Genomic DNA, 25962 nt, shown 5'->3' on the forward strand with positions numbered 1-25962 from the left:
GTACATGAAGAAACATGGAAATATTCAGAAAAATCTCAGTGCACGGAGGCTGTAGCGATGGGTCATGTTTGCAATCCATTAGATCAAGTCTACCATGCAGTGTCAATACATGCACAAATAAAACACCACCACAAATTCAGAGCAATCTGAGGTCAAGTAAAGACTTGCACAAATTCTTTTTTATTAAGTATGGCAGGGCACTCACAGTTTTGTGCAAAAACTCTTCACCATCAGAGCAGATTGTTACAAAAAACAGTTAGCCTGCTTGAGGCCAAATATAAAAACCAGGGGAGGCTCAAAACATCTGCACAATATGACACATGTATCTGGACCACCACGTCTCTGCAAAGCAGGGTTTGGATAACTTTGATTAAAAAAGAAAAAGTACTGCAACCAGAACTTTTCCTTTTTCTTACAGAGCTTTTGTCTGCGTAAGAAACACAAGCTTGTGAGAAACAGCAAGGGGAAACCCAGACATTTTACCGGTCTGGGCTGACTTACAGACTGATAGTTCTGGGGGAAACTTGACGCTTATTTCTTCCCACAAAAAAGCTGGACCTGTCGTTTCACCGGTTGGATGTCACTGTGAAATATGACGGTCAACTCGCTAATGACGATCCAAGTTTTTGATGTCTCATGAAACTGGAAAGAAGGAGAAGAAGGGAAGAAAAGAAAATGCCAATGTGAATGTAAGTATGTGATGACAGAGAGCCTTCAGAGTCTGTGCAGGCAGACAGTGGGCCGCTGTGTTTCCACTGTTAACAGAGAGCGCAGTGAGTCCTTTCACTGCACTGAGTCCTTTCACTGCACTGAGTCCTTTCACTGCATTGAGTCCTTTCACTGCACTGAGTCCTTTCACTGCATTGAGTCCTTTCACTGCATTGAGTCCTTTCACTGCACTGAGTCCTTTCACTGCACTGAGTCCTTTCACTGCACTGAGTCCTTTCACTGCACTGAGTCCTTTCACTGCACTGAGTCCTTTCACTGCACTGAGTCCTCCCTTGCTTTCACTCACATCACACCAGAAACGGCTGCAAAACAAACTCAGTTTATTCTCCTTCCATCATAAAAGACTTAAACCTCAAAATGTCAGATTTACACACGGAGGCCTGTAAGTGAGGGCTGCACAACATGCCTAAAAACCCTTTCACAACATACATGTTTTATATCAGCCAATATCAACAATCGTCAATATCGATCATTATTGACAGACATTTTTTTTGTTTAATATGTCTGAGAAACTGCCAAGCTGCTGGTGTGACCTTTCCTGATTTATCTAGTTGGAATGTTGGACACTGTTGTTTTTTATTTTTAAGTACGACGGAGAAATTTGAAAGTGCTGCTGTGCAAGTTAATCCGCAGGTTGTTGCTAGGTAACCAAAGAGCGAGTGAGTTAGTTGAGCCCACCAGCCTTGCTTAGCTCACTGTGACAGCTTGAGCAGCTAAAGCTTTTCCTCTCCCTACATCTCCCAGGATGCTGTGTGGTTCTGGATCAGAGTTCAGTGAATATTCTAGATCATTATCTTCCTGGAAAAAAAATTGTTTTAGACAACAGAAATAGATCATGGCAAAAAACAAATTGAATATCCTATCAGATGTATAATCCATTGAAATTGATCACTTGTCTTTCACCCTGTTGTCCACTAATCAGAGATGACCTCTCACACTTGTTTACATTTTTGGGAAGTTTCAGATGGTCTGTGTTGACTTGGATTAACTCAGATTATTTCTACCTCTCAAACTCAATTCTCAGTTAGTAATGTTCTGCTGTTAGAAAAAATATTTATTTGAAATATATAAATGCACAGCCATCCAAAAATAACTAATACTTCAAAACTACCTTTAGTCACACTGCAGCCACGTACTTACGTGTGTTTAATTCGGGATTCCATGTATCAGACCAACAGCATGATTGTAAAGCGAAAAGAGCAACTAATTTTTAAGTTACTGCAGAATTTATATGTATTTTTGAAGTTTGAAGGCAGCATCACAGTGAGGTAAGGATAAAAATATGTTCCAGAAACCACTATGTCAATTGTGAATCTGTGGCAGGACTACAAAATGGATTGTTTAGAGTTTCTCCATCCATGAATAAATTTAAACTGATCTGCAAATATTTTAACTCTGTGGGGCACAGAGTTAAAAGTTTTAACTCTGTGGGGCTGAAGACAAACGCAAGTCACACTTTTCTATTTTGTTTAGAGCAAAAAATGTTGAAGGGACAGTATTATGTATTTTCCAGGCAAAAAGTGGCACAACTGAGTAACTCGGTTACCTTCAGTTGTTAGAAAAGATCTGTTTTAAGTCATATTCAAATATGACTTAAAATAAATTTGACTTCGCAATTTGATACTTTGAAATTTGGCGTCTGTCTCTTTAAGAAACGCCTGCTCTGTCTGAAACTCCGCCTTCAGGAAGGCATCACAATATGGATCCTCTATTAAGCTTAAAAAGTTTCATTTTACAAAAAATTGTCCCTTTAAAAACTTTAACTTTTCCCCTGTTAATTCACAATTATGTTTGTCTACTGCCCCCCGAAAATCCAAGTGTGACATGATAAAAGTAAAAAAGTTAAAGGTTATACATAGTTTAGACCTGTTTTTATGTCACTGGTATTAAAATGGTCAGATTTCAGCCGCGTGTTCATCGGTTTGCTGAACGCAGGAACTGATGGTGGTAAATGAGAGGAAACAGAAACGCCTGTGGCGGCTTCACGTAATCAACTGATTAACAGCAAATTTCGCAGCAATTTGGGTCAACTGGTTCACAAACAGCTGATTAACAGGACACCTCTCTTCACAAATCAGAGCCGGTGAGCCACGGCAGACATGAATGGAGTTCATGTCTGCATTTCATTTGAACAAATGAAATGCTCCCAAACCAAAGTTATTCATTTCTTTTAGCAGGAATTCAAGTCACAAATTTAAGGGTAAATCAACGTTTCCAACATACTCAACGACGATGTTAGTGCCATAGTTACACGACTTTGGAAAACGAAATCGCCCCTTAAAATAAAATTTTAAAAAATCACCTGCATCTTCACACGCCTTCACACAGTCCTCCCAATGATATTAAAAGAAAGAGAAGACCCACACAGACGATTTCACACTAACATGCCCCAGAAAAATGAAGCCGATGAGCGCTGATGCTTGTTTGCGTCACTCCTTATGAACGTGTTGGCGCCAGTGTCTGCAGAATGCCTTTATGTGGTAGCTGAAGGTTTCAAATCCAGAAAAAACATCCAACATTTTTCAAATAAAAAAAACATACTTTAAAGAGTTAAACTTGTCAGATTTTTTTTTAAATAAAAAGTCGACATCTGACAACTTTTGTTCTATTTAAAAAAAAAAAAACTCTTTGTCCTGGGAATAATTGTGCTTCTGAAACACACACAACCTCACAGTCCAGTTGCAATGCTCCAACAATCCAGACTGGATTTCCTTTCAGTGGTTTTATTCTCTGTTTGGTTGTTTCCTGGTGTTCCTGCAGCACCCATCTGGAAACGTCTGATGTAACAGCTTGATGCCTTGGCTGGTTTTTGCCAGTAATAAATAAATAAATACTCAGAGAGTCAGGTGCATAAGTGCGAGTCGGGCCTGAGCGAACTCCGTGACCCTCGTCAGATCCCTGGACACGGGCTGGGGTTCCCTTCGATGGTCAGTCTATTCGGTTCCCACAGATGGTGAATCGGTCTATCTCCAGCAAGTCTTTCTTGGGCGTTCTGTGTTTGAGTCCGTCTCCTTCCAGTCCCATGTCATTGTTTAGAATTTTGTCCTCGTCGTCCTCGTCCGGCGTCGTCAGGAATGTGTCCGAGTCGCTCTTTGGGATGGCAGAGGAGGTGCCCTCTGGTTTCTCTGTGGGTGGAGAAACGCCCGGTGTCAGTGGTACTCCTGCTCTGTCTGACGTCGGCTCTGTTGATGAGAAAGTGTTTAAGAATTTAATGGCAGAGAAATTCTCACAATGTGAAATTCCTTTGGTAGCTGTAGGTTATCAAATATCTTAACGTAAACAAAGACATGTAAAAAAGAAACTTGATAGAATTCAGGTTTTGTAGCAGTAGCGTTCTCTCGCACGACACAAAACCTCTTCAATATGAGTACATCTAAGTGGAGAAAGTAAGAAAATTAACAGCTTTTGGTACAAATACTGATGAGTCTAACAGGTCCATCAAAACAAATTATAATGAATCATTTTCTTATTGACACTCTACTTTTTCAAGTTAGTAAAAATAATCAGAAATTTTAAAGGCGCAGTATTATATATATCGACTTTTGATATCAATTATATATAGATGCATGTCAAATATGTCTTAAACAAAACTTCAGTTCGTAATTTAACACCTTGAAATTGGGCTTCTGTCTTTTTAAGAAAGTCCTGCTCTTTCCAGAAAATCAACACAACATGGCTCCTCTATTAAGCTTTTAACAATCCTTTTACCAGGGTTTCACTTAGAAGTAGCTCCTGTGAAGAGCTCAACAGATGTGCAGTTTCACCAGGTGTTTGCTAATTGCTGCTGGCTAGTCTGAAGGAATGGGCTGCAGAGTGGTGCAGTTGGTAGCACTGTTGCCTGGCAGCAAGAAGGTCCTGGGTTCAATTCCCGGCCCGGGGTCGTTCTCCAACATGACTGCCCGATTTAATTGGTCTTTCTAAATTCTCCTTAAGTGTGTTTGTCCTGTCTGTCTCTGTGGACTAGCAACCTGTCTTGCCAGGAATGTCTCACTGGAGGCACTCCTCCTGACCCCACAAGGGACAAGGGTGTAAGAAAATGAATGGATGGACAGTCGGAAGGAGCTGAGTGACGGAATCCCAGAGGAGGAAGATTGCCCTTTTAATTGCATGCACTGCTGTATAACCCAGAGAGCAGCTGTCTAACCTTGCAGCGGCGAGGTGTGAGTGTTTCTGCTACGGTTGGCTCTGGAGTTAGCACGGCTGGAGGCGACAGATGGAGGCGGGTCAAACAGCTTTTCCTCCATCTTGGCCTCTTTGACAAACATGCAGGATGTTCCAAGGAGAACGATGCTGTTGAGCACCTTCAGCGTGATCATCCTGCTCGCAGTGACAAAAAAATATGAGAGTACAACGCAAACGTGCGAAAGCGTAACAAGCAACAACGTCACGTGTCATATTTACCCCAAGTAAAACAGCAGCACACACATGAAGGAGAGCGAACCCTGGATCTTCACTGAGCTCGTCACCACTCTGATCAGCTGAAAAAAGAAACAGTAAAAAACAGCTGGAACCATGCAACACCTTAGCAATGTAATATGATGCTCTATGTTTACGTGTAAGTATCAAATGACGGACCAGCAGAGCTAAAGGAAGTGGAATAAAGCCCATTCTTCTGGATACGGAGTCGCTGTAGTCGGTGTAAGCCTGCAAACATTTTCAGAACAAAAAAGTCTCCTTTAACTTCTGACTCCAAAGACAAATCTAACTCTGTTCTGCTGGACAGAAACGTGAGAAAAAAGATAAAAATTCAATCTGAAACATGCAACTGTATTTAATATCAATCAAATACAGGTTAAAACATTAATGCAGCTTTTTAAAGTTGTTCCTAACAGGATTGCAATAGTTTTATAGTACAAGTTTTGCCCTCATTTGTTAAATTATAACCACAAATATCTGTGCATTTTATGGGAAATTATATGATGAACCAAAACCATGCAGTGCTTCATTATGAAAGAGAAAGAAATTAATAAATATCTTTCTACGTTTTCACCAGTAAACATTTGAAAGGTGTGTTGTGTTCGTATTCAGTCTCCTGCCTCAGACGGTACTTTGTAGAATAAACGTCCTAAGCAGTTTCAGCTGTAAGTGTTTTGCAATAAAACATCATTTTACCCGTGTTGGTATTTCTGGTGGTTTATAAAAGTAGAAAGAAAAACCATCTGTCCATTTTTTGCTGCGTATACATAGGCTGTGCACATTTAGCGAATCATCCCTTTTCGAGGCTGATGAATATTAATTAATCCAAATAAAACTTTATGCATTTTAATATGTCATTACCATCATTTTAAAAACTGGCAGGCAAATACAGAAAATGAGGGGATTTTGTTGGTCAAAATGACAGAAAGTGAAAAAGCCTAGCGAGACCTCTGACTGGAATTTATCTAAACTTGATCAATTCAATAACTTCAATAACTCTTACCACCTAAAAGTACACATTTTCTGCATGTATTTAGAGTCCATTAGTGGCAATAAAAATAATTGCAAAAACTGATATAGGGGAATCATACCATCAATATAACTGGCTGTGAAATATCTAAACTCCACAGAAATGCAAGAATGTTTTCACTGCCCCCAATTCACATTTTGCTCCTCAACTAATACTGAGAGGTCCGTTATTATGCCACCTCTCCACAAATACAGTATGATCCAAAATGATCCCTACGATAAGAGAAACATTTGAATGTCAGTCTAATTCAAGTTGTTTAATTCAAGTCTAATTCAACTCACATTTTTCTGTCGGCTACTGACGAGGTCGAAGGCGAGGCTGGCTCTGTATTCTCCGTAAACCTGGGAACCCAAGCAGAGAGAATTGATAGTTCTCAGTCAACAAACCCATAAATAACCAAATTCTCCATTAAAGGAGCCGACAGAAGGTATGTGTGTCCAAAAAGTGATCGCAGAGAGAAGTTTCTTGCGACAACAGCAAAAAAAGAAAAAACGTGGTTTGAGTCATAAGTGTGAAATAATCTAGTAAATTCCTGCTTTAACAGAAACCAGGCTGAGGAAGGAAGGAGGTGTTAACCACTAACGTTGAAATGAACGGAAAGAAGGAGGCTCAGCTGCAGGCAGATTCTGTTTCAGACTCAAATATGCATGAGTGAGAGAGAGGAAACAGAACATTTGCGGAAGGTGGAAGAGGAGAAGAAATACAAAGACAAAAATGATCCAGGTCGGGTTGAGCTTTTGGGGTTTGGGATAAAGAAACGCCTGAGTGATAAAATACACCTCATTACATTTTGACAACCAGTAACAAGAATGCAGCAACTGGTTTCTGGATGGTAAATCAACAACAAAACACTTTTGTTTTCGAGCAGCCATTGTACAGCGCATACAGCTGACCAAACGTGCTGGAGCTTTGCTTGGGTTGCTATGGACAAAACCACCCTTACACTAAATCAAAGGACTCTTGTGGCAAAAAAAAAAGCCCTATCAAGACATCCCTGATTTTGGATATCCCATTTTATTTTTTATGTTATCAGAAACAAAAAACGGAAGGCATTGGTGAGAAGCTGAGTGTTTTGGCCAAACACAAAATTGTCAGGTCAAATTGCACATTTATATGACAAATGACAGACGCTCCAGAAAGTGCCTTTAACGCTATCACGCCACCATCTGGTGCCATTTCTACACATACCAGATCCCTGAGAATCAAATCATTTTCCAATGATTTAAATATGATTTAACTGTTTTTATCAGTGAGTGTAAATAACTTGTGAAAGAGACATTAGGAGACTCACGTCAGCACTGATGTCATTGAATTTGGTGATGAAGGCGTGCTTGACAACGTCCACTGCCACCTCTGATGTGATCACCATGACTACGTCTGGGAACAGGACCCAAAAGTGGTCTAAAACAAACACAGGAAGCTGAAATCAGTATAATTATTCAGATATGTAGGCTGAAGAGAAAGGAAATTTGTGTTATGGGCTAAAGCAGAAGGAAAACCAATCTGCGCTGGGAGCCGTGTCATGCAGCATACATTCTCAGCTGGTATTAGTTACCGGGATTCCATGAAAACTGCTCCATGTTTCTCAGACAGACAATGAGCAGGAGGATGTAGTTGGTGAACCTCTCCTTTATGTCTGTGGGAAACAAAACAAATCAAGCCTGGATTAACCTACTTTCTGCCCATTGCCGCTCAGCGCGATCCCAGAAATTTACCTTGGATTAAATCAGGTTAAAGAGGGGAGGATAAAAATATCCCAAAAGTGTGATTTTAGTGCAGAGGCTCCGATGGCTTCCGACTTACCGCTGTTGGACATCTGAAACAGGTTGTTCTTCTCAAACTTTTTAAACACGCTTCCTTTGATTTCCACAAACTGGGGAAACAAGATCAGCGCTTCAGTGGTTCCGCTGCAGCCAGTTTTAAGAGTAAATATTGAAAACAATTACACTCACATTGTTTGACATCATTATGGTGAGCAGAGACTTGTTATGGGAATTGAAGGCTACATTCAGTGTAGTAGCCTGAACCATGATGAGAATGGCATGAAGGACTAGATCAATAACAGCTGAGGAAAACAGGTTTGAGGTCAAATACAAGATGAGTCCTATCAGTAACACTTATTCTAAATACAAAAGTTTACTATGAATAGATGGATGGACGGACAGACGGAAATAAGGAAGAAAAGAAAGAAGGAAGGAAAGAGTAGAAAATAAAGAAAGAACAAATGAAAAAATGAGAGAAGTAAGGAAGGAATGAAGGAACAAAGGAAGGAATGAATGAATATGGGAAATAAATGTTTCCATATTTGTTATCCTTTTCCAATCATACTCAGATGTAACTCTGACATATAGTGTTCTGGTTTTCCAGACTTTTGAACCCTTAAATGGTGTAAAACAGATGAACATGCTCCATTGTGACAACCCAATATGTAGAATAAAGAATGAGAACATGATCATTTGGCTTCAATAATACAAACTGAAAACCTCCAGCTATGTTCCACTGCATTCAGTAATGAAAGGTTGGTGTGTGATTCTAAACTGTTGCACTCAAACTGTCCTTTGGACAACTAGTCCACTAACAAAAACATAAAGATTGTTATTTTTAGTAATCCAGATGGAGTTCAGTCTGGCAAATATCACTGTCATTCATTCTGTTTTCATCTCGGTGTTTTGCACTCTCATAGGTCGGTCCCAGTGAGGATACAGACGTAGAGCACAGCCATGAGGAAGTGAGGAATCACTCCTATGTGTGCTCTCTTCTTCTCCTTGGGCTCGGTGGCGGTCCAGTACAGAGCATCGAGGATGTCTTGGCCAAACGACGAGAAGAGACGATCGGCAACCTGTCGGAAAGCACAGACGGCAAAACAGTGGGTGGATGTGAAATCAGCTGACAAAGCCAGAACCCAGAGACAACCATATGACTCTACCTCCAACATGTTATAGATGATGTAAAGTTTGATGACGGACTGTCCCCGGATCAGATGGTACATCATGGAGTAATCCACGTAGCTCATCATGGAGTAGCACAACACCATGATGAAGCCCTTCAGGACGTCGCACACCTGGGCAGGCTGCAGCAAACGGGAGCCGCTGGAGCCAAGAAAACATTACAGGAAACAGAATATTACATAATGGGGAACATCCAGACTAAAATCCAAAACACGAGATCCACAAAATGCTGTTTACTATTATCCAATCAAACTGAATGAGTCGTGTAGAAATCTGCTGCCCTCTGGTGGTTAAAACCATCATCGCCACAGGAAAACATTCCCAAAATTTCAATGGGTTTTTACTTACAACTATTAAATAATACAAGTCATATAGATACTAGATTTAATCAAACAAATAAAATATAGACCTGACAATGAAATACTTTCCTAAATTCTTATAATGTAAAGGAATCCCCTTCATAACTATAAATGATTCTGCCTTGCAAAAGTACCTGGAGTGCTAGAGTTTTTCCACACGTGCTCATGTTATCCCTGCCAACTTAAACGTATCTGAATAGCATTTTATGTGCTAGACCAGGAATGTTGAGGTCCAATCATTGAGTTGTGACAAGACAATATGTGGCAAATTTTCAATAAATTTGTATTTAAAATCATCTGCAAATTATATAACTGCAGATGTATAATAACATTTCAAACCTACAGCATCACTTAATCTTCTGTTCTATTTTTTTTTATTAAAGGGGCAGTATTATGTGTTTTGTAGGCACATACTGCCATTTCATAAAGATGCTAAATATATATTAAATATGACTTAAAAGAAATTTGACTTTGTAATTTAATGCCTTAAAATTGGCCCTCTGTATCTTTAAAGACTCCTGCTCTTTCTGAAACTCTGCATCCAGGAAGTCATCACAACATGGCTCCTCTATTAACCCTTTAACAACATTTTTACCAGCATTTCACAAACACGTAGTTTGTATGAGCTCAGCAGATGCGCAGTTCCATCAGGTGTTTGCTAATTGCTATGTGCTAGTCTATAGGAGCTGAGCTGCTCTATCAGGCAAAGGCTTGGAAGCTTCCTGCAACTGGGTTCTTGAAGGCGGAGCTCAGTCCCCCCATTGCACAGCTGAATGGTAGCCATGGAGATTAAAGGATTTCTCAAACAAGCATGAAAGAATCAAGGCAACACTTCAGGAGATAACATTAGAACAAGCAAAAGAAAAATGTGATTTAACATAAGACGGCCTCTTTAAACATCTATATCTGTTTTCACTTTAGTATCTTCTTAGTTACCCATTGAGTTTGGCTTCAACCTGTCTCACTCCCCACAGCTATTAGTGCAGATTACCCGAGGCCGCAGCATGGCACAGTGAGGAGTCGTAAAAGGGCCAGAATCACTCGGAGCGGCAGCAAGGTGAACACGTACAGAAATGTATCCAGACAGAGGAAGAAGCCGAAAGTCATCAGCTGCAAGGAGAGAGCCGACAGACATGTAAATGTGTATGTCTAACTCTGGTGGGAGTGATCAATGATGGATTTCTCTGGAACTTGTGTGTTTACCTTCTCCAGCTCCTTGGGGATGCGGAGGCAGGTGTAGACCCTCTCTCTGCGCTCTGTGTATTTGGCCTCATTGTGTTCCAGAAAGTAGCCTCTGGTTAGCTCAGTGGTTATGAATCTGACCAGAGACAGATCTGGAAGTAATCACAAACATATAAATAATTAAAGGAAGAAAAATGGACATTAGAAATTAAATAAATTTTACTAGATTTGGAGTGGAGGTGCAGAAACAAAATAAATTGATTATAAAAATTGCAATTCATAGGCCTAGGAATTCAGAAACATTTCAAAATGCTCAAAGATTGATTTTAGCCTTCTTAGTTTTCAGTAAAACATTAGATTTTTAAGTAAAACACTATATTTTGAATAATTCTTGTTTTATATTTACTTCAGAAAAGCCAAGCAGGCAAACTAACCTAAATACTGCTCATTTTCGTTACAGAATTTTTTCTCCCAACCTATTTTTGTTTAAATATAAACTGATGGAATTTGATACAGAGCAGAACCTTACAGCATTGTTTCAAATTAATGTTAGATTTGTTTACACCGACTTTTCCCATTTTTAGTCACATAACTTAAACACAATGTCATAATCTCTAGACCATTTGAATAGAAAGATTGGTTTCTGAATCACATACATACATATACTTATATATATATATGAATATATATACATAAATGATATTTCAATACATTGTGTGCATTCACGAACTCAATTTTGTAGACAATGCACGCTGTAGTTTTTGGACCTTGTAAAGAAACCTGAGGAAAAAAACCACACAGACAAAGCAACGCCTGTCACAGAATTACAAGGTGTAATGGAAGGAAAGCAGCAATTTCACTCCGATTTTGGACAGACGAAATTCATAGACAAGAACACTGATAACCACTCGTTGATTCATACTATTTTCTGCAATTAATAAAAACTAACACTGCACATAAACACGCTGTGCAAAAGCTTGCTAATGCGCCTGCGCAATGTATCTACGTCCAGCTAAACGAAGAAGCAAGCAGACTGTCCTGCACGTTTACATCAATTTGTCACCAATAACCGCTGTGATAAATTACATAACACTCAGGTGCATCGCCACCGGATATGTCTTCGTATTGTTTTGGTCAATCTGTGTTGTAAACACAACTGCTGCATCTGACTAGACACTGCTGCACAGCTCCACGTCACTGAAATTCATTTAAACTGCGAGCTAAAGGTCTTTGCTATAATGAAAGGAGCAAATATGCGTGTAAATGCTTGTTAACAAATAGAAACAACAGCTCCAGCAGTCTGTTTGTTTAGTAAAATTGTAGAAGCCAGGCTGACTCTCACCTGACAGGTTGCCTTTTTGGCCTCTAGCGCCACCATTTTTATCATGAAACCCCGGCGTGTCAGTAACTCCGTCTTTCTTTTTATTCTGGTCCGCGTTAGCGGCCTTGGTGGTTCTCCCGCTGTCCTCCTTCTCTTTTTCTTTCTCCTCTACCAGACCTGTCGACAGCGAATCCGCCATCTTCGACAAAACGGCCTCAGCTGCTGCCAGGGAGACTGCGCAACGCGCCGTGACGTCACCACGCACCGTACCTTCACCATTTCACCAGAAGGTGTCGCCAAAGAATTTGTTGGCTTCTATTTGCATCATCAAAACCCGATGACAGCTCACAGTTCGTTTGACCAAAATACACCCTAATTTGGGCGGATTTTTCTGCCCATATAGGACTTTCTAGCTCCTCAAATGAAAACAGTCAGTGTTTACAATTGACCAATGATCAGTGACCAAGAAGTGGTTTAGCTGTTTTAGAGTGTTCAGTGGAAATTTTGCTTTTATTTTGCTCAATTTTGGTCTTACATCTTCTTGGGTCTTTGTCCTAATAAATATAGACAGAAAAGAAAAGTGTTTCTTTCCCCATGACGATGACCATTAGAATGTGTAGTTTATTGTTTACCTCTCAATATATTTTCTTTAACAAAAAGGAACAAAAATCATAATATTTCTCTTTATGTAAAAGAGAAATATTGGTGAGAAAGAAATAATTTACTAATGGTATGAAATTTAACTATATCAATAAATTAATTGATATAATTTTAAGTCATATTGCACACAGGTAAACATGGGGATGTAGTTCATATCCTTCCAAAAATATTGTATTATGAACACATACTTTAAAAATTCAAAGCTTTATTTTTTTATTATTCTTAATAGACAATATTAGGTTTTACATTTATATAAGAGAACATACTTTTCTTTGTAATACAAATTCCTAATGCTGGCTTGATGCAGAAGCTGTCAATTAATTCAGTATTCTTAAATTTTAAAATACTGCCAAGCTGATTGACATTTTAAAACAACAGTACAGTTTTATAGGAGAAAGAATGAGAAGTTCCCATTTTTAAGTAGGAAACAATAACACAAAGGTCCATAGAAGTGGGAAAATCAGGTCTTTTCAGAAACCTCAAAATCTTGCATCTAAAATATTGTGCTGACTGATGATAGAAAGTATTTAGTGATTATTCATTATTCAGGCCAACATGTTGAGTTGAAGCGTTGTTGACCTTTAGGGTCGTTGCTGTATCAACCACATCTGTCATTTGGTTTTAGGAATGCGTTTATTAATTTTACAGCTGGCTGAGCAGCTCAGACTATAAGCCATAAGAAATGATTGATTCAAAGCTGGAGTTGGAAAAGGTTAATTTCTCCCGTGCATAAATGTGTGCGTGCTCGCGCGCGCGCGTGTTCGTGCATGCGCGCGCAGAAACTGGTTTGCGGATAGAGTTTCTCCCGGTAAGAGATCTCCCTGACGCCCATAGATTCAATTTCTCCTCCCGTGTGACTTACACATGAATACATGCAACATCACGCCGGGCCCCGCGCTCCATAGCTTCTCTCTTCCCGAGCCGAGAGGAGACGATGAACCGCTGCGTAAACCCATGGTGATCACCGAGCGCGCCCCGCGGCCGCTGCCCGGCGACCTCTTACCTTCCCCGGGGCACCATGGGCTCGTAAGATGCCTTCTCTGTGGAAACGAGTAACATTCTCGGTGGCCTCGGCGCTGTGTGTCGGCTCGGTGGCCCTCCTGGTGGTGGCCCTGGCCACAGAGCGCTGGGTTATCGGGCGGATCCTGTGTAAAACCGGGGTGGACATAGTGAACGCGTCCAGTCCGGAGATGGACCAGTTTATCGGGGACATTTACTACGGTTTGTTCCAGGGAGGAAAGACCAAGAGGTGCGGACTGGGGAACAGGCGCTCCAAAATATACAGTAAGAGACAAAGTGACTGTGACTGAGAGACCTGAAGAGAACCAGTAATATACACATTCAAGTAGAGGAGCACAACTTCAGCTTTACTCAAGTTAAAATAAAAAGTAGCCACCCAAGAAATTCCTCAAGAGTTTGGTAAAAAGGCCATAACTGATCAAATCATCATTTAATAGCTATTTAAAAATGACATCATCAAAATGTTAAGTGAAATCGACATGTTGGTATTTTAAGGACCAAAATGGGAATAATTCATGTAAATAACAGAATTACAAAATAGTAAAATCAGATAAAAAAAAGTATTTTAATGTAAAACAAAACTTTAATAAAGCTGAGTAAACTGTTTTTTGTAATTTTACTCAAATAGAAATATGTCAAAATAATGATACTCTTACTTAAGTAGATGAATAGTACTTTTTTCACTATTCATCTCTGATTGAACATGTAGAAAATGAGAAAAAGGTTTTTTCACATAAATGCCTCACAGATTAAAGTTAAGTGATTATCAATTAAGAATATGCTGTCAAATGCTTCCGGACAGAAAATAAATACCCAAGTAAAATAAAGAAAGGCTCTGAGGTTTTCTTCCCTAAGTTTATCCCTCTGCTCTGTGCGCCTCTGCAGTTTTTCCAAAGCTGGTGCAGACACTGAATGGGGGTCTTCACATGATGGTGATTCTCTTCCTGCTGGTGGCGGTTGGCTTCGCCCTGGTCAGCTTGTCCTTCTGCATTTACAACGCTCGCAAGGTCCCCTACCAGAGCATCAAAGGGCACAAAGGACTTTACCTATGGAACTTCATTGCTGGTAAAAACACTGCATTTTTCAGCTTTGCTTCAACATGTTTTGCCTTTCTTAGGCTTTTTTGTGCTATTTATTTATTTATCTTTACAATTTTTCTTAACTAAATTTCTAACAATTAAGCCCAAACGTTTTTTCATCCCTTGAATATTTAGGTTTAAAATGATTCAATCAAGTGGTTTGTGTCTAATATAAAATAAGGTGATCATCAATCCAAAGTGATGTAAAGAGCGTATTCATTAAAAAGAATATTACTAATTAATAATTCATGAAAACAAATTTTAATATCATTACAATAATCAAACGCTTCTTAGTGTTGCTGACTAGCTTTCTGCATGTTTCACTGATATATGATGATTGATGAAGGCCACGTTGCCATCTTCCTGATCTTTAGCTCATTTAGCTGAAGCTGGTATCACAGCGTGATTATCCACAGTGAAACATGTCCTGTACTGACACAGGCCTAAAGGACACTCAGTGAGGAAGAAGCCATTCACCTAAATGAAACATAAAAAAAGCCATATGATAAATATATATATTTAAATTGAAGAAAAATTAAGTACTTTCCTCTGTTTGCAGCTCTTTTTGGCGCTCTGGGGGTTCTTTGTTTCCTGGCAGCCCTGAAGCACCATCGTTTGTCTGAGCGGGTGGCAAACCATGGAGAGAAGCTCTTTGTCCTGGAGGTTCTGGATGATAGCCTGGACTGGTCCTTCTGGCTGGGAGTTGGCAGCGTTGGGACTCACTTTGTCGTTTGTGGCGTGGTCGCTATGAGTCGCATCAAGTTGCCCAAACCGGAGATCAAGAAGCCGGAGGAGCCCACAATCTCTGCCCTGGACCTGCTCTACTAAAGAACACACACACGCACACACACACACACCCACAGAAAAAGAGTTATTGGTTGTGTCTTCTGCTTTTAGCGTGTAAAAGAAAAAAAAACACTTGCTGACATTTGTGATGACGCTGTTTTATACAAGCTGGACTTATTTCACACTCATCTTCACTGAAAACAGATTTTAAAGGACCTTAATGTTTATTTGTTCTCATTGGTTCTAAATAGATAATTGATGAAAAAGCCAAATTGTCCAGTTCTGACAGAGGGATTTATTGTTGGGTTTAGTTTGGTGGACGATGAACAGTGGTCCAACAGAATCTCTCTGAACATTTTACGTTCAGTACCTACTGTAAATTCAGTTCATGTAGTAAATAAATGTCTGTAAATATGCGATTAATTTTTTTCATTGTACATACAGAATGTAAATTACAGATTTTTAAAATATCATCCATAGTTATCTGATCCTTTTTGTGTGTTTGGTTCTTATTCAAAGCCTCTTTTAAGGCTTTATGTTACTCTGTATGACTGCCTGTTGGAGCCATTGAATTAATTTTGCATTTGTTCAAGAAGCATTAATGGGAAAAAAATATTTTTGGTTTCTAAGCAGTAGATATTTATGAATCTTTATGCAAGTCAAGAACTTTGATAATTTTATAGTAAAGTCTGACATTTCTGAAACTGTTTAAGGTGACCTAAGTTTGTGCAGGAAGTTTTCTTTTTGTTTAGGAAGTCACCCAATGCAAATAATAAACTTGAAACAATTAACCAAAAAAAAATTTTTTTTAATGTAAGATTGCATGTAATTACAGATATGATTCACTTAGGCCCATGTTACAGTATCCATAGATAAATAAGCCTGTTGTATGATAAATTAAAATGACTTCAGTAACTTCAACTGTGACGATTAACAATTTTTTAAAGAAAAAATTATTTATGGATCCATTTCAATTTTGGTTTCAGTTGTGTGTGTATCTTATATTTCTGTTTCATTTGTCTTTCATTGTGTTTTGTTTAGAATATTTAACATATTTTTCAGTTCCAGTGTCAGGCCCAAGTTCACAGGGCAAACTGCATTATTTTGCTATTATTAACATATTTCTTGAAAATGATCTTAAAACAACAATATATTGTTTATTGCAATAATTACTGGGGCAGTTTTTCATCAGAATTTGGTATCGTGACAGACAGGCCTATAACATTTTCCATATTTGGTCAAATTAAACTTTTATGCATTTTATTGTAAATTTACATAATAACTTACACTGAGTAGCAATTAACGTGTAACTAGAACGATCAGCGTTGCATTTAAATCCACTTTTTACTCCACAGGACAGACAGTGACATTTTTGCCGCTAGGGGGCGACAAAATCCCCGTCGTCCTATCTCGTCGTTGACGTCACTTTAACGCGACTCTGACGGGGTCGTCTGCCTTCCTTTCCCGCATGAGAAGCGCCTGACCTTCCCGTGAGGGAAAACTAGGATATTAACTCAGATAATTACATGTTGAGGAGGTGACAATGCTTGTTGTGAGGAAAGCAGCGCAGGCGGCCGCGAGGAAACATCTCTGCAGGCCGTTCTCTGCCTCACACACACACCTGCAGGAGAGAAAGGTGAGTAGTTTACCAGGTGTTCAGTGGTTCAGAGTCTCAGCAGCACAGTGTGGACCTGTGAGTGTGTATGTGTGTGTGTGTGTGTGTGTGTGTGTGTGTGTGTGTGTGTGCGCGCGCGTGCGTGTGTGTGTGTGTGCGTGCGCGCAGGGTCTGGTCCTGGGAGTCTTTGAGAAGGATGGAGAGGAAGAAGGTGTTCACCTGACGGAGGCAGCGGCCAAGTTTGACCAGTCTCTGTCTGGGAAGCTCTCAGAGCTGCTGAAAATGTGAGTTGGTTCTTCTGTCTGTCAGCTGATGTGATCAGCAGTTTACCTGGGCATCCCAGTAAAATAGAGTTCCATTAAAAGTTAACTGGTGATTCATTTTTAAAAAGTAAAAATGGTGTCTGGATTTATTAAAAGCACAGTGGGATATTTCTAGAGCTTTTGCGTTTAATTATGAGCTTGTGTTGATTTGCACGTCCTGGGGAAGACTGCTGTCTTCAGACAGTCAAATGTGTCTTTCTCATGATCATTGGAGAACGTGTGTTGAACATCTTTCAGCCAGCTGAATAGCAGTGGAGAAAACTAGTAACTAGCTCATCTTTTACTGCAACAACTAAACAAACCAGAAAGTTTATGGTCACATTTTTCTTTGGAGTTATTGCCAGTTTTTGACTTTCCAGTGATGCTGGTGGATTGGGTCCCCATAACAACTTTTGCTGGATGATAAATTGTCCCTAAAGTTACTGCGATAATCAATAATATTGTTGCTATTTAAGTAGCAGAATTGTTATAGAATAATGATGAAAGAACACATTCTCAAAGATCAATAAACTTTAAATTCTATTGGTAATTTAACACTGGAACTGGAAGACATTTGAAACATCCAAATATAGAAAACAACAAATAAAAATAAAGTATGAAGACTCATAGCAAAATTGTCTTCCTTAAATGTTTTGCTTTTGCCCCCAGTGCCGGACCTGGCCTCAAGAAAGGTAAAAGTAGACTGTTCTATGGGATTCACCAGGTAACAAAACACTGCTTTAACACTTCACTCCCCGTCTTCTGATGGCGACAGAGTAAAACGTGCTCTGATCTCCATCAGGACTTCCCCTGTGTCGCAGTAGTCGGGTTGGGCAAAGACAGTGAAGGAGTGTGTGGGGCTGAGAAGTGGGACAGCAGGAAGGAGAACATCAGACAGGCCGTGTCTGGTACGATTCGCTCCGGTGTCTGATCTCACATACAGTTTCAGAAATAGTTTTACTGATGTTTGCATATGTACATATTCTTTTTGTTCAGCTGGCTGTCGGACTCTCCAGGAACTGGAGGTGGGTCACGTTGAGGTGGACGACTGCGGTGACGCCAAGTCGGCAGCAGAAGGCGCCGTTCTGGGATTGTTTTCCTATGATGAACTGAAGTCTAAGAAGAAGACCAGAGTGACCTCACAGCTACATGGAAGGTAACCTGAACTTTTAAAATAAGTTTGTTACTAAAAATAAGTAATTTTTTTAAATGGATTTTCATCTTTTCTTTTTTCCTTGATTAATCTATTTTTTATTGTATTTTTCTTTCCTTAAAACATGTATCTATTTATCTTGCTTAAATTTGTCCTGTTTGTTTCATAGTGAACTCTTTACATATTACTTTTAATGTGCTGTTTATTAACGCAGTACCTGTTTGTCTTGTACATTTTGGTTCCATAAAGCTAAAAAACAACAAAAAACACTTTTTATCTTTTTTTAACCACCCATTATTACAACTTCACTTCCACAAGCTATCTTTTTCTTTGTCCTTTTTTTAAAAAGAAAAAAATCTTTGTACAGATTCTTTATTTCATTATTTTCTTTTTCAGTTTTTTTACATTCATCCGAACATTTTAGTTTTTTACTCTTCTGTATTTTGAGTATTTCTCAGTCTGCAGGTTTTCTGGCGTCACTGACAGTCCCTCTCTGTGTTCCACCAGCACTGACGTGGACGGCTGGAAGAAAGGTGTCATTTATGCAGAAGGTCAAAACTTGGCGCGTTTTCTCATGGAAGCTCCGGCCAATCGGATCACTCCGACTGCCTTCGCCAGCACCATCGAAGAGAAACTGGCTCCGTACGCTGAACGAGTCACCATCAAAAAACGGTTTGTTTCTGATCTTCTTCACTTCCTGTAAGCTGTCCTTTTGGATGTATCAAACCAAAAAGGACAATAAACTTTGTGTCTGTTTTTAGTAGATTTCTGACTTGTGGTTTTATTTACTAAGGTTCTGTAACCCAGGTGACTATGAGTTAAGTTTGTTGTTTTCTAAAAGCTTGTCACTGTAACAAATTTTGCTGGACAATAAATTGTCCCAGAAATTATTGTGATGGATGATAGTATTGTTTTTTGAGACCATTTTCAATTCATATATTGATAATGATATAATATTGAAGAAAATAGAGTTTATATATATATGTGTGTGTGTGTGTGTGTGTATATGCCTATTAGCTTGTTTTTATACTTGCATCCTAATTTACCTTTTACCTATTTGCACATTTGCTTTTCTATGTACTATATTTTCTTGCTTACTCATTAAATACCCTAATTCTTCATTTATTCTCTTATTTATGAAATTACTTCTTCTTCCACTTATAACTTAGATTTGTCAAACTGTTTTTTCTTTCCTTGCTTATATATCTGCATTTTAAGTTAGTTATTTACTCAACTATCTTAACTTTAATGATTGAGATATTAATATGATTTGCTTATAGGTGTTGACTTAGTTACTTTATTTATTTATGAATCTTTTTTTTACTTTGTAACTTTATATTTATTGTGTTTATTTGTTACCAACTGTTTGCTGCTGTCACTAAGAATATGCTGATGCTAGTGGTTAAATATTTCCAGTGTCTCTCGTGAGATTATGATTATTGACGATTGCAGAGAGAAGCCGAGTTCTTACTTAGCACATAACCAGACTTATTATTATGACTTACTTATGTTAATGTATTTTACCTGCAGATCAAAGGCCTGGATGGAGGAGCAGCAGATGGGAGCGTTTCTCAGCGTGGCGCGGGGCTCAGAGGAGCCCCCTGTCTTCCTGGAGCTGCACTACAGCGGCTCAGCAGACAGCCAGCAGCCGCCGCTGCTGCTGGTGGGGAAAGGCATCACGTTCGACAGGTTCATCAGAAACACAGTCACGATTCATATTGATTATGATCATGTCGTCTCATTATTAGTAGACTGTGTGTGAGCTTTGCCCTTCTCTGATCCCTGTGTGTGTGTGTGTTCAGCGGTGGCATTTCTCTAAAGCCATCTCAATCCATGGATGCAATGCGAGCCGACATGGGTGGAGCTGCCACGGTTTGCGCCTCCATCGTTGCTGCAGCGGCTCTGAAGCTCCCGGTGAACATCGTTGGTGGGCTTCTTCTTCTTCCTTTCTGCCAATGCCTCCATTTTATTGTGCCCAGACCAACATCCTCCATGTTTGTGCTCGGAGCAGGTCTGGCGCCGCTGTGTGAGAACATGCCCAGCGGGAAGGCCACCAAACCAGGCGATGTTGTCACGGCCAAGAACGGGAAGACAATCCAGGTAAATGAAGACGTGTGATTGGTCCAAACAGCCCCTTGACTGTGTGTGTGTTTACTAATGAGGTTTATTGTTTCTTAAAGGTGGATAACACAGATGCAGAGGGCAGACTGATCCTGGCTGATGCTCTCTGTTATGGACACAACTTTAACCCCAGAGCTATTGTTAACGTTGCTACGCTAACAGGTGAGATCGGTAGCAGGATTCACCGCTGCTGCTCTGTTAATGTTAAATGTGTTATTATGTTATTAACTAAATGTAAGGTTTGTAGAGAAATGATGGTAGACAGTGTCGGCCCTCTTGTTGCAGGCGCCATGGATGTAGCTCTGGGCTCGGCGGCAACAGGAGTGTTTACCAACTCAGACTGGCTGTGGGAGCAGCTGCAGCAGGTAGACAGGAAGTACAGCAACACTCACTACTGTACCAGCTTCTCTGTTGGCTTATGCTCTGTGTGTGTGTGTAGGCAAGTGTTGTGACAGGTGACAGAGTTTGGAGGATGCCTCTGTTCCAACATTACACCAAGCAGGTCACTGATAGCCAGCTAGCCGACCTCAACAACATCGGCAAATACAGCCGGTACGTTGCAGATCGCTGCTACACTCAGATCCAGTTTTACTCAACTGACTTTACATTGAATCCCTTCTCTTCATTTCTTACTTTGTTGCTTGACTCTTTTTTTTTTACTCCTTCTCACTCATTCTTCTTACTTTTCTTTTGTGATTTCTTTTTGCTTGAAGATTGTCTTTGTCTCCTCTTACTGCTTTACTTGTTCATTCTGTTCTTTCTTTCTTTTTGTCTTTCCTTCTTTCCTTACTCCCTTCCTTTTGTCTATTCTTCGTCCTCTTTTCCCTCTTCCCTCCCTCACATTTTTCGTCCACTTTATAATTGGTATGGTGTTTATAAAACAGTTGAGAAAAGCCTGTGGATTTAATTCTGGATCAGCCTGACATTTGAGCATGGTAACTATGAAGGAAAGTTTGACGGTTTCTATTTTTTGATTGATAAAGTGCAAGAAAATTCTATGAACAATTTATTTCAGAAAAACAAAGTAATTTTATTAACTGGCTAATAAAAACAAAGTAATTAACAGACATATGGGTGAAAGTGGCCTGCCCGCCTCCTGACCCAGCTCTCTGTTTATTCTGTGCAGTTCTGGCGGCGCGTGCACAGCAGCTGCTTTCCTCAGGGAGTTTGTCACAGTTCCTCACTGGGCTCACCTGGACATCGCTGGAGTGATGAGCAACAAAGACGAAGTTCCCTACCTCAGGAAGGGCATGTCCGGGAGGCCGACCCGCACGCTGGTGGAGTTTGCTGCCGGGGTGGCCCACAGCGGCTGAGAGGATCAGGATCAGATCTGACGAAGAGTGGGACTCTCCTGAGTCAGAGATCAAACAACTAACAACATAGATATAACAGATGTTACATAGGTAACACAGATGAGCTAATACAGATTTACATTATGTATTAGTATTACACTGTGCTGTGAAAGGATATTTGCCCTCTTTCAGATTTCTCCTGTTTTTATTTTCTCACACCATTGCGGTTAAAATGCTTATTACATATTTGTTGAAACTGTCACTATGTCTTATGAGATGGATTATCAGAAAAATCCATCTCCTCTGCCTTCTCCCAGTGCTAACTAGAAATGACCAATCAGAGCCAGGAGACGTGTCATAGTGCTGTCAATCAACCGCTGCTCAAATAGAGTGTGATTAACCTCAAGTAGAGGGCAAATGCCTATCAACATAGGGCCGGGTTGGTTTGGGAAGCTTTTCTTCGTCTAAATTCAAAAATTGCATTTTTTTTCTATGTTGATTTGTGGGATTATGTTTTTCAAATTAACATTACTTTGATCTGAAATGAGGGTTAAAAAAATGCAAATCAAGAAGAAATCTGTGAGGGACAGATCAGTTTCACAGCATTGTAAAAAAAACAAAAAAAAAACATATTTTGTTACAGCAATCATTGTTTCCACCACATTTTTGCAATTGACATGTTTTTAAAATGAGCTGTAATTGCTTATTAAAATCATAATAAGCAATTATTATTTGCTTATGATGACACTGTAAAAACAGAGTGTTCCACACAGGCTGAAAGAATGTGAAAATTAAACGCTTAATACTGTTAAATATTGCCTTATCTACCACTTATTTAAAAACTAAATCCAATAATTAAATTGAGAATATTTATTCAGTGAAAACAAAATAAAATTATATATATTTATTACAAAATAATTGATTTCACTAAAAGATCTTGTATGCTGTTTTTTTGTGTTGATCAAATTGGTATCTGTGGAGTTGAAATTATTTCTCCATTACTTTTTCTTTTGTTTTTTTTATCTGTGGGGTATCAGTTTGAGACCCAGTCGGCCATTTCTTTATCTTTTTTCTTTGGCACTGAAATATAAATGTTCCTACATTTATAGAAACATTTACAGTTTTTCCTAATTTTTTCAGAGGTGTCAATAGTTTCGCCAGCACTGTGTCCTTCATGTCAAAACCACCGCGTTAAAATGCCAGACATTATCTATTGTTCAGAAGTTACAAATTCCTCCATAGTTTCTATTTGCTCCTAGTCGGATATCACATTGTAATCTTCTCTTCAGTCTTCGGTTTTAGTCAGATTGTTGAATCTAAACAATTGTAGAGAAATTATTAATCAATGTAGATTATTTCTATTTTGAGATTGGATCTTGTTATTTTTCTTCCACTTATTATTTAGTGTATATTATTGCTTGTTGTCCATCTTTTCACCTCATTTATATACATAAATTATTAAATTCGTTTAGTTATTTAGTTTTCTTTGCGGGTTGGCCTTTATCTCTGCGTAAATGCTGTGCGCATGCGCGTAACCTGGACGTTCGATAGTGGAACATGGCTTCGTCCATGAACGGTATGTTTCCAGGCCAGCAGCCGCCCGGTGGTCATGCCGTAGGAGGACCTCCTGGACCGGCTCAGCCGAGCTTTTCCGGTACCGCTCCACGGGTTCAGGGGAGCAACACCCTGGTAGACGAACTGGAGGCTTCCTTCGAGGTAGGAGGAAAGAGGGCTACATTAACTCTGTTGTTAGCATTAGCCGTTGTGGCTAACACACATACTCATTTATAAGCTAACTATAGCTCAAATGTAGCATTTTCTATGAGTTGACCAGTTACAAACTGGAGCTTCAACTCGCCGTTTCCCTGAACCATAAACCCAATTTTACAAAAGCGTAATGGGACCATTGTAGACTGAAAGATAAAAAAAAAAAACAACTTCTAGATCAAACTAAAAAATAAAACAAGTCTGCAAATTTTTGACTCAAAGTGGAAAATGTTTGACTTTTGAAATTCAGAAATTTCCCCAAAAATGTTTCTAGAAAAATATGCTTTAAAATGTTTCCGTTATTTGGCAGCAATTTACTCATTTCTTTTTTTTACGGTGGTATTAATACACAGTCGTACAATTTCAAAACCAAACATAAAAAAACACAGAAATATAGGTGACGACAGTTTCACAAACATGACCAGAAAAGCAGAGTTAATTTTGAATATTGATTATTATGAATTTTTTTTTTAAATCATTTTATATATTTTTTCCCCTCGTTAAGCCTCTGATAGTTTCTCCCTGAAAGCTGCTCTGTTTATTTTGCAGGCTTGTTTTTCATCGTTGGTAAGTCAGGACTATGTGAACGGTACGGATCAGGAGGAGATTCGAACCGGTCAGTATGCTGCATTGATAAATTGGAATGTTTGCTCGTGGTAGTGTGTGTTTGAAAGCGATCATACTTATGTTGAAGGCGTGGACCAGTGCATCCAGAAGTTCCTGGATGTAGCTCGGCAGACTGAGTGCTTCTTCCTACAGAAGAGGCTTCAGCTCTCTGTGCAGAAACCAGAGCAGGTGCTGAAAGAGGTACTGACATTTATGGGTTGCTAATTCCTTGCCGTCTGTATACTGCGGCTTCTCTCCTCTCAAATCCAGTTCTTCTCTCTCTCCAGGATGTGTCGGACCTGCGTAATGAGCTGCAGAGGAAAGAACTACTGGTTCAGAAGCATTTGGCCAAGCTGCACCACTGGCAGCAGGTGCTGGAGGAAGTTAGCGGTCAGCATCGTAAACCCACAGACCTTCCCCCTCCAGGACCACTGGCCTTCCTGGAACAGGCTTCGGCTAGTCTGCCCCCAGCTCCTCTAAAGCCCAGCTAAGACATCAAAGTGCCTTCTGATCTGTAGAAACCGCCATGCAGCCCCGCTGTGATGAGGAGGAGAGCCGCCATGCTGGAGGAGAAGCTGCATCAGGACGGAAACATGCGTTTAGGTTTATAGACTGTCATTGGACCAATGTACATTTTTACTTTTACGTTTTTTTTCTAGTTTTGATGTAAATATTTTTGACTTTTTTAATGTAAAACAAAATAAACAAGTCTGATACCATTTCCTCACCACGTCTTCAGATTATGACTATGGATTTTCATTGGTCTGTAATTTGGTAAAATTATCAGTACAAACACTCGACATGTGCATGAATATGATATTAAAGAGGCAGCATAGTGTACTTTTTTAGGCACAGTGCCATTTTATAGCACAATTAAATAACTGTTACCTTCAGCTGTTATAAAAATGATGAATATTTCAAATATGACTTAGAAATTTGACGTTATAATTTAACACCTACTACTTTCAGGAAGTCGTCATAACATGGCTCCTCTATTGACCTTTTGACAAGGTTTTTACCAGCGTTTCACTGAAGTAGCTTGTATAATGAGCCCAGCTGATGTGCAGTTCCACCAGGTGTTTGCTAATTGCTGCTGGCTAGTCTAAAGGAGCTGAGTAGGGAGTCAAAGCAGAAGGCTTCTCTGTGAGGCGAAAGCTTGGAAACTGCAGCTCTGAGGAAAAACAGCTGAATGGAGATGAAAGGATCAAAGCAACACTTCATGTATGTTTTTGATAAGAGAATAAAAGGAACATGATTTAAAGTTCAAAAAAATGTTTCTTTCTAAATATAATACTTCCCATTAATGGGCTTTTTTCACTTGAATGATGAGAATCTTAATACAAAAACAGCAAGTTGAATACACAAGTGTATTTCACACTTATACTTTATTTTTTGGCTGTCAACAAAGTCCTACCATTAGAAGTTAATATCCGACCTCTGATCAGAAACAGTGGAACTCGTTTGTTTAAGCTGGTTGGCTTTGAGGGCCAGACATGGATACAGCAAGCTAACGTGAAATGTCTGGAGTGGTGACTATTCATGCAATCACTTATTTTCTGTTACATTAATTGTCATT

The 25962-nt window shown here is 39.4% G+C and overlaps 4 protein-coding genes across 5 annotated transcripts; 3 read left to right on the forward strand and 1 right to left on the reverse strand.

The window, feature by feature from the left end:
* Window positions 1–145: 145 nt before the first annotated feature.
* On the reverse strand, window positions 146–12199 carry tapt1b (transmembrane anterior posterior transformation 1b). Of its 2 annotated transcripts, XR_008607847.1 has the most exons (15): window positions 12007–12199; window positions 10686–10816; window positions 10474–10592; window positions 9102–9264; window positions 8879–9014; window positions 8128–8225; window positions 7979–8048; window positions 7731–7811; window positions 7467–7576; window positions 6457–6516; window positions 5305–5373; window positions 5131–5207; window positions 4874–5046; window positions 3032–3911; window positions 146–642 (listed from the first exon to the last, which is right to left on the reverse strand). XR_008607847.1 is itself a non-coding variant. In XM_055056571.1 (14 exons), the coding sequence occupies exons 1-14, from the start codon at window positions 12182–12184 to the stop codon at window positions 3658–3660; spliced, it is 1719 nt and encodes a 572-aa protein (XP_054912546.1). In that variant the 5' UTR covers window positions 12185–12199; the 3' UTR covers window positions 146–3657. The 2 variants fall into 2 exon arrangements, 1 of the variants encoding a protein (XP_054912546.1); XM_055056571.1 differs by having other exon boundaries at window positions 146–3911.
* Window positions 12200–13676: 1477 nt separating this feature from the next.
* On the forward strand, window positions 13677–15801 carry clrn2 (clarin 2). The gene is made up of 3 exons (XM_055056656.1): window positions 13677–13929; window positions 14551–14730; window positions 15304–15801. Exons 1-3 carry the CDS (start codon window positions 13677–13679, stop codon window positions 15570–15572), a joined length of 702 nt encoding a protein of 233 aa, XP_054912631.1. The 3' UTR covers window positions 15573–15801.
* Window positions 15802–16970: 1169 nt separating this feature from the next.
* lap3 (leucine aminopeptidase 3) lies at window positions 16971–22826 on the forward strand. Its single transcript, XM_055056649.1, has 13 exons — window positions 16971–17166; window positions 17314–17429; window positions 18117–18171; window positions 18250–18355; window positions 18444–18603; window positions 19108–19272; window positions 20131–20289; window positions 20403–20527; window positions 20612–20700; window positions 20781–20883; window positions 21007–21086; window positions 21161–21273; window positions 21848–22826. The coding sequence occupies exons 1-13, from the start codon at window positions 17074–17076 to the stop codon at window positions 22032–22034; spliced, it is 1551 nt and encodes a 516-aa protein (XP_054912624.1). The 5' UTR covers window positions 16971–17073; the 3' UTR covers window positions 22035–22826.
* Window positions 22827–23539: 713 nt separating this feature from the next.
* med28 (mediator complex subunit 28) lies at window positions 23540–25113 on the forward strand. Its single transcript, XM_055056650.1, has 4 exons — window positions 23540–23729; window positions 24330–24396; window positions 24475–24587; window positions 24674–25113. The coding sequence occupies exons 1-4, from the start codon at window positions 23571–23573 to the stop codon at window positions 24875–24877; spliced, it is 543 nt and encodes a 180-aa protein (XP_054912625.1). The 5' UTR covers window positions 23540–23570; the 3' UTR covers window positions 24878–25113.
* Window positions 25114–25962: the final 849 nt, after the last annotated feature.

The sequence above is a fragment of the Poeciliopsis prolifica genome, unplaced genomic scaffold (assembly GCF_027474105.1).
Source record: "Poeciliopsis prolifica strain line A6 unplaced genomic scaffold, Auburn_PproV2 SCAFFOLD045, whole genome shotgun sequence".
In the NCBI taxonomy this organism is placed as follows: domain Eukaryota; kingdom Metazoa; phylum Chordata; class Actinopteri; order Cyprinodontiformes; family Poeciliidae; genus Poeciliopsis; species Poeciliopsis prolifica.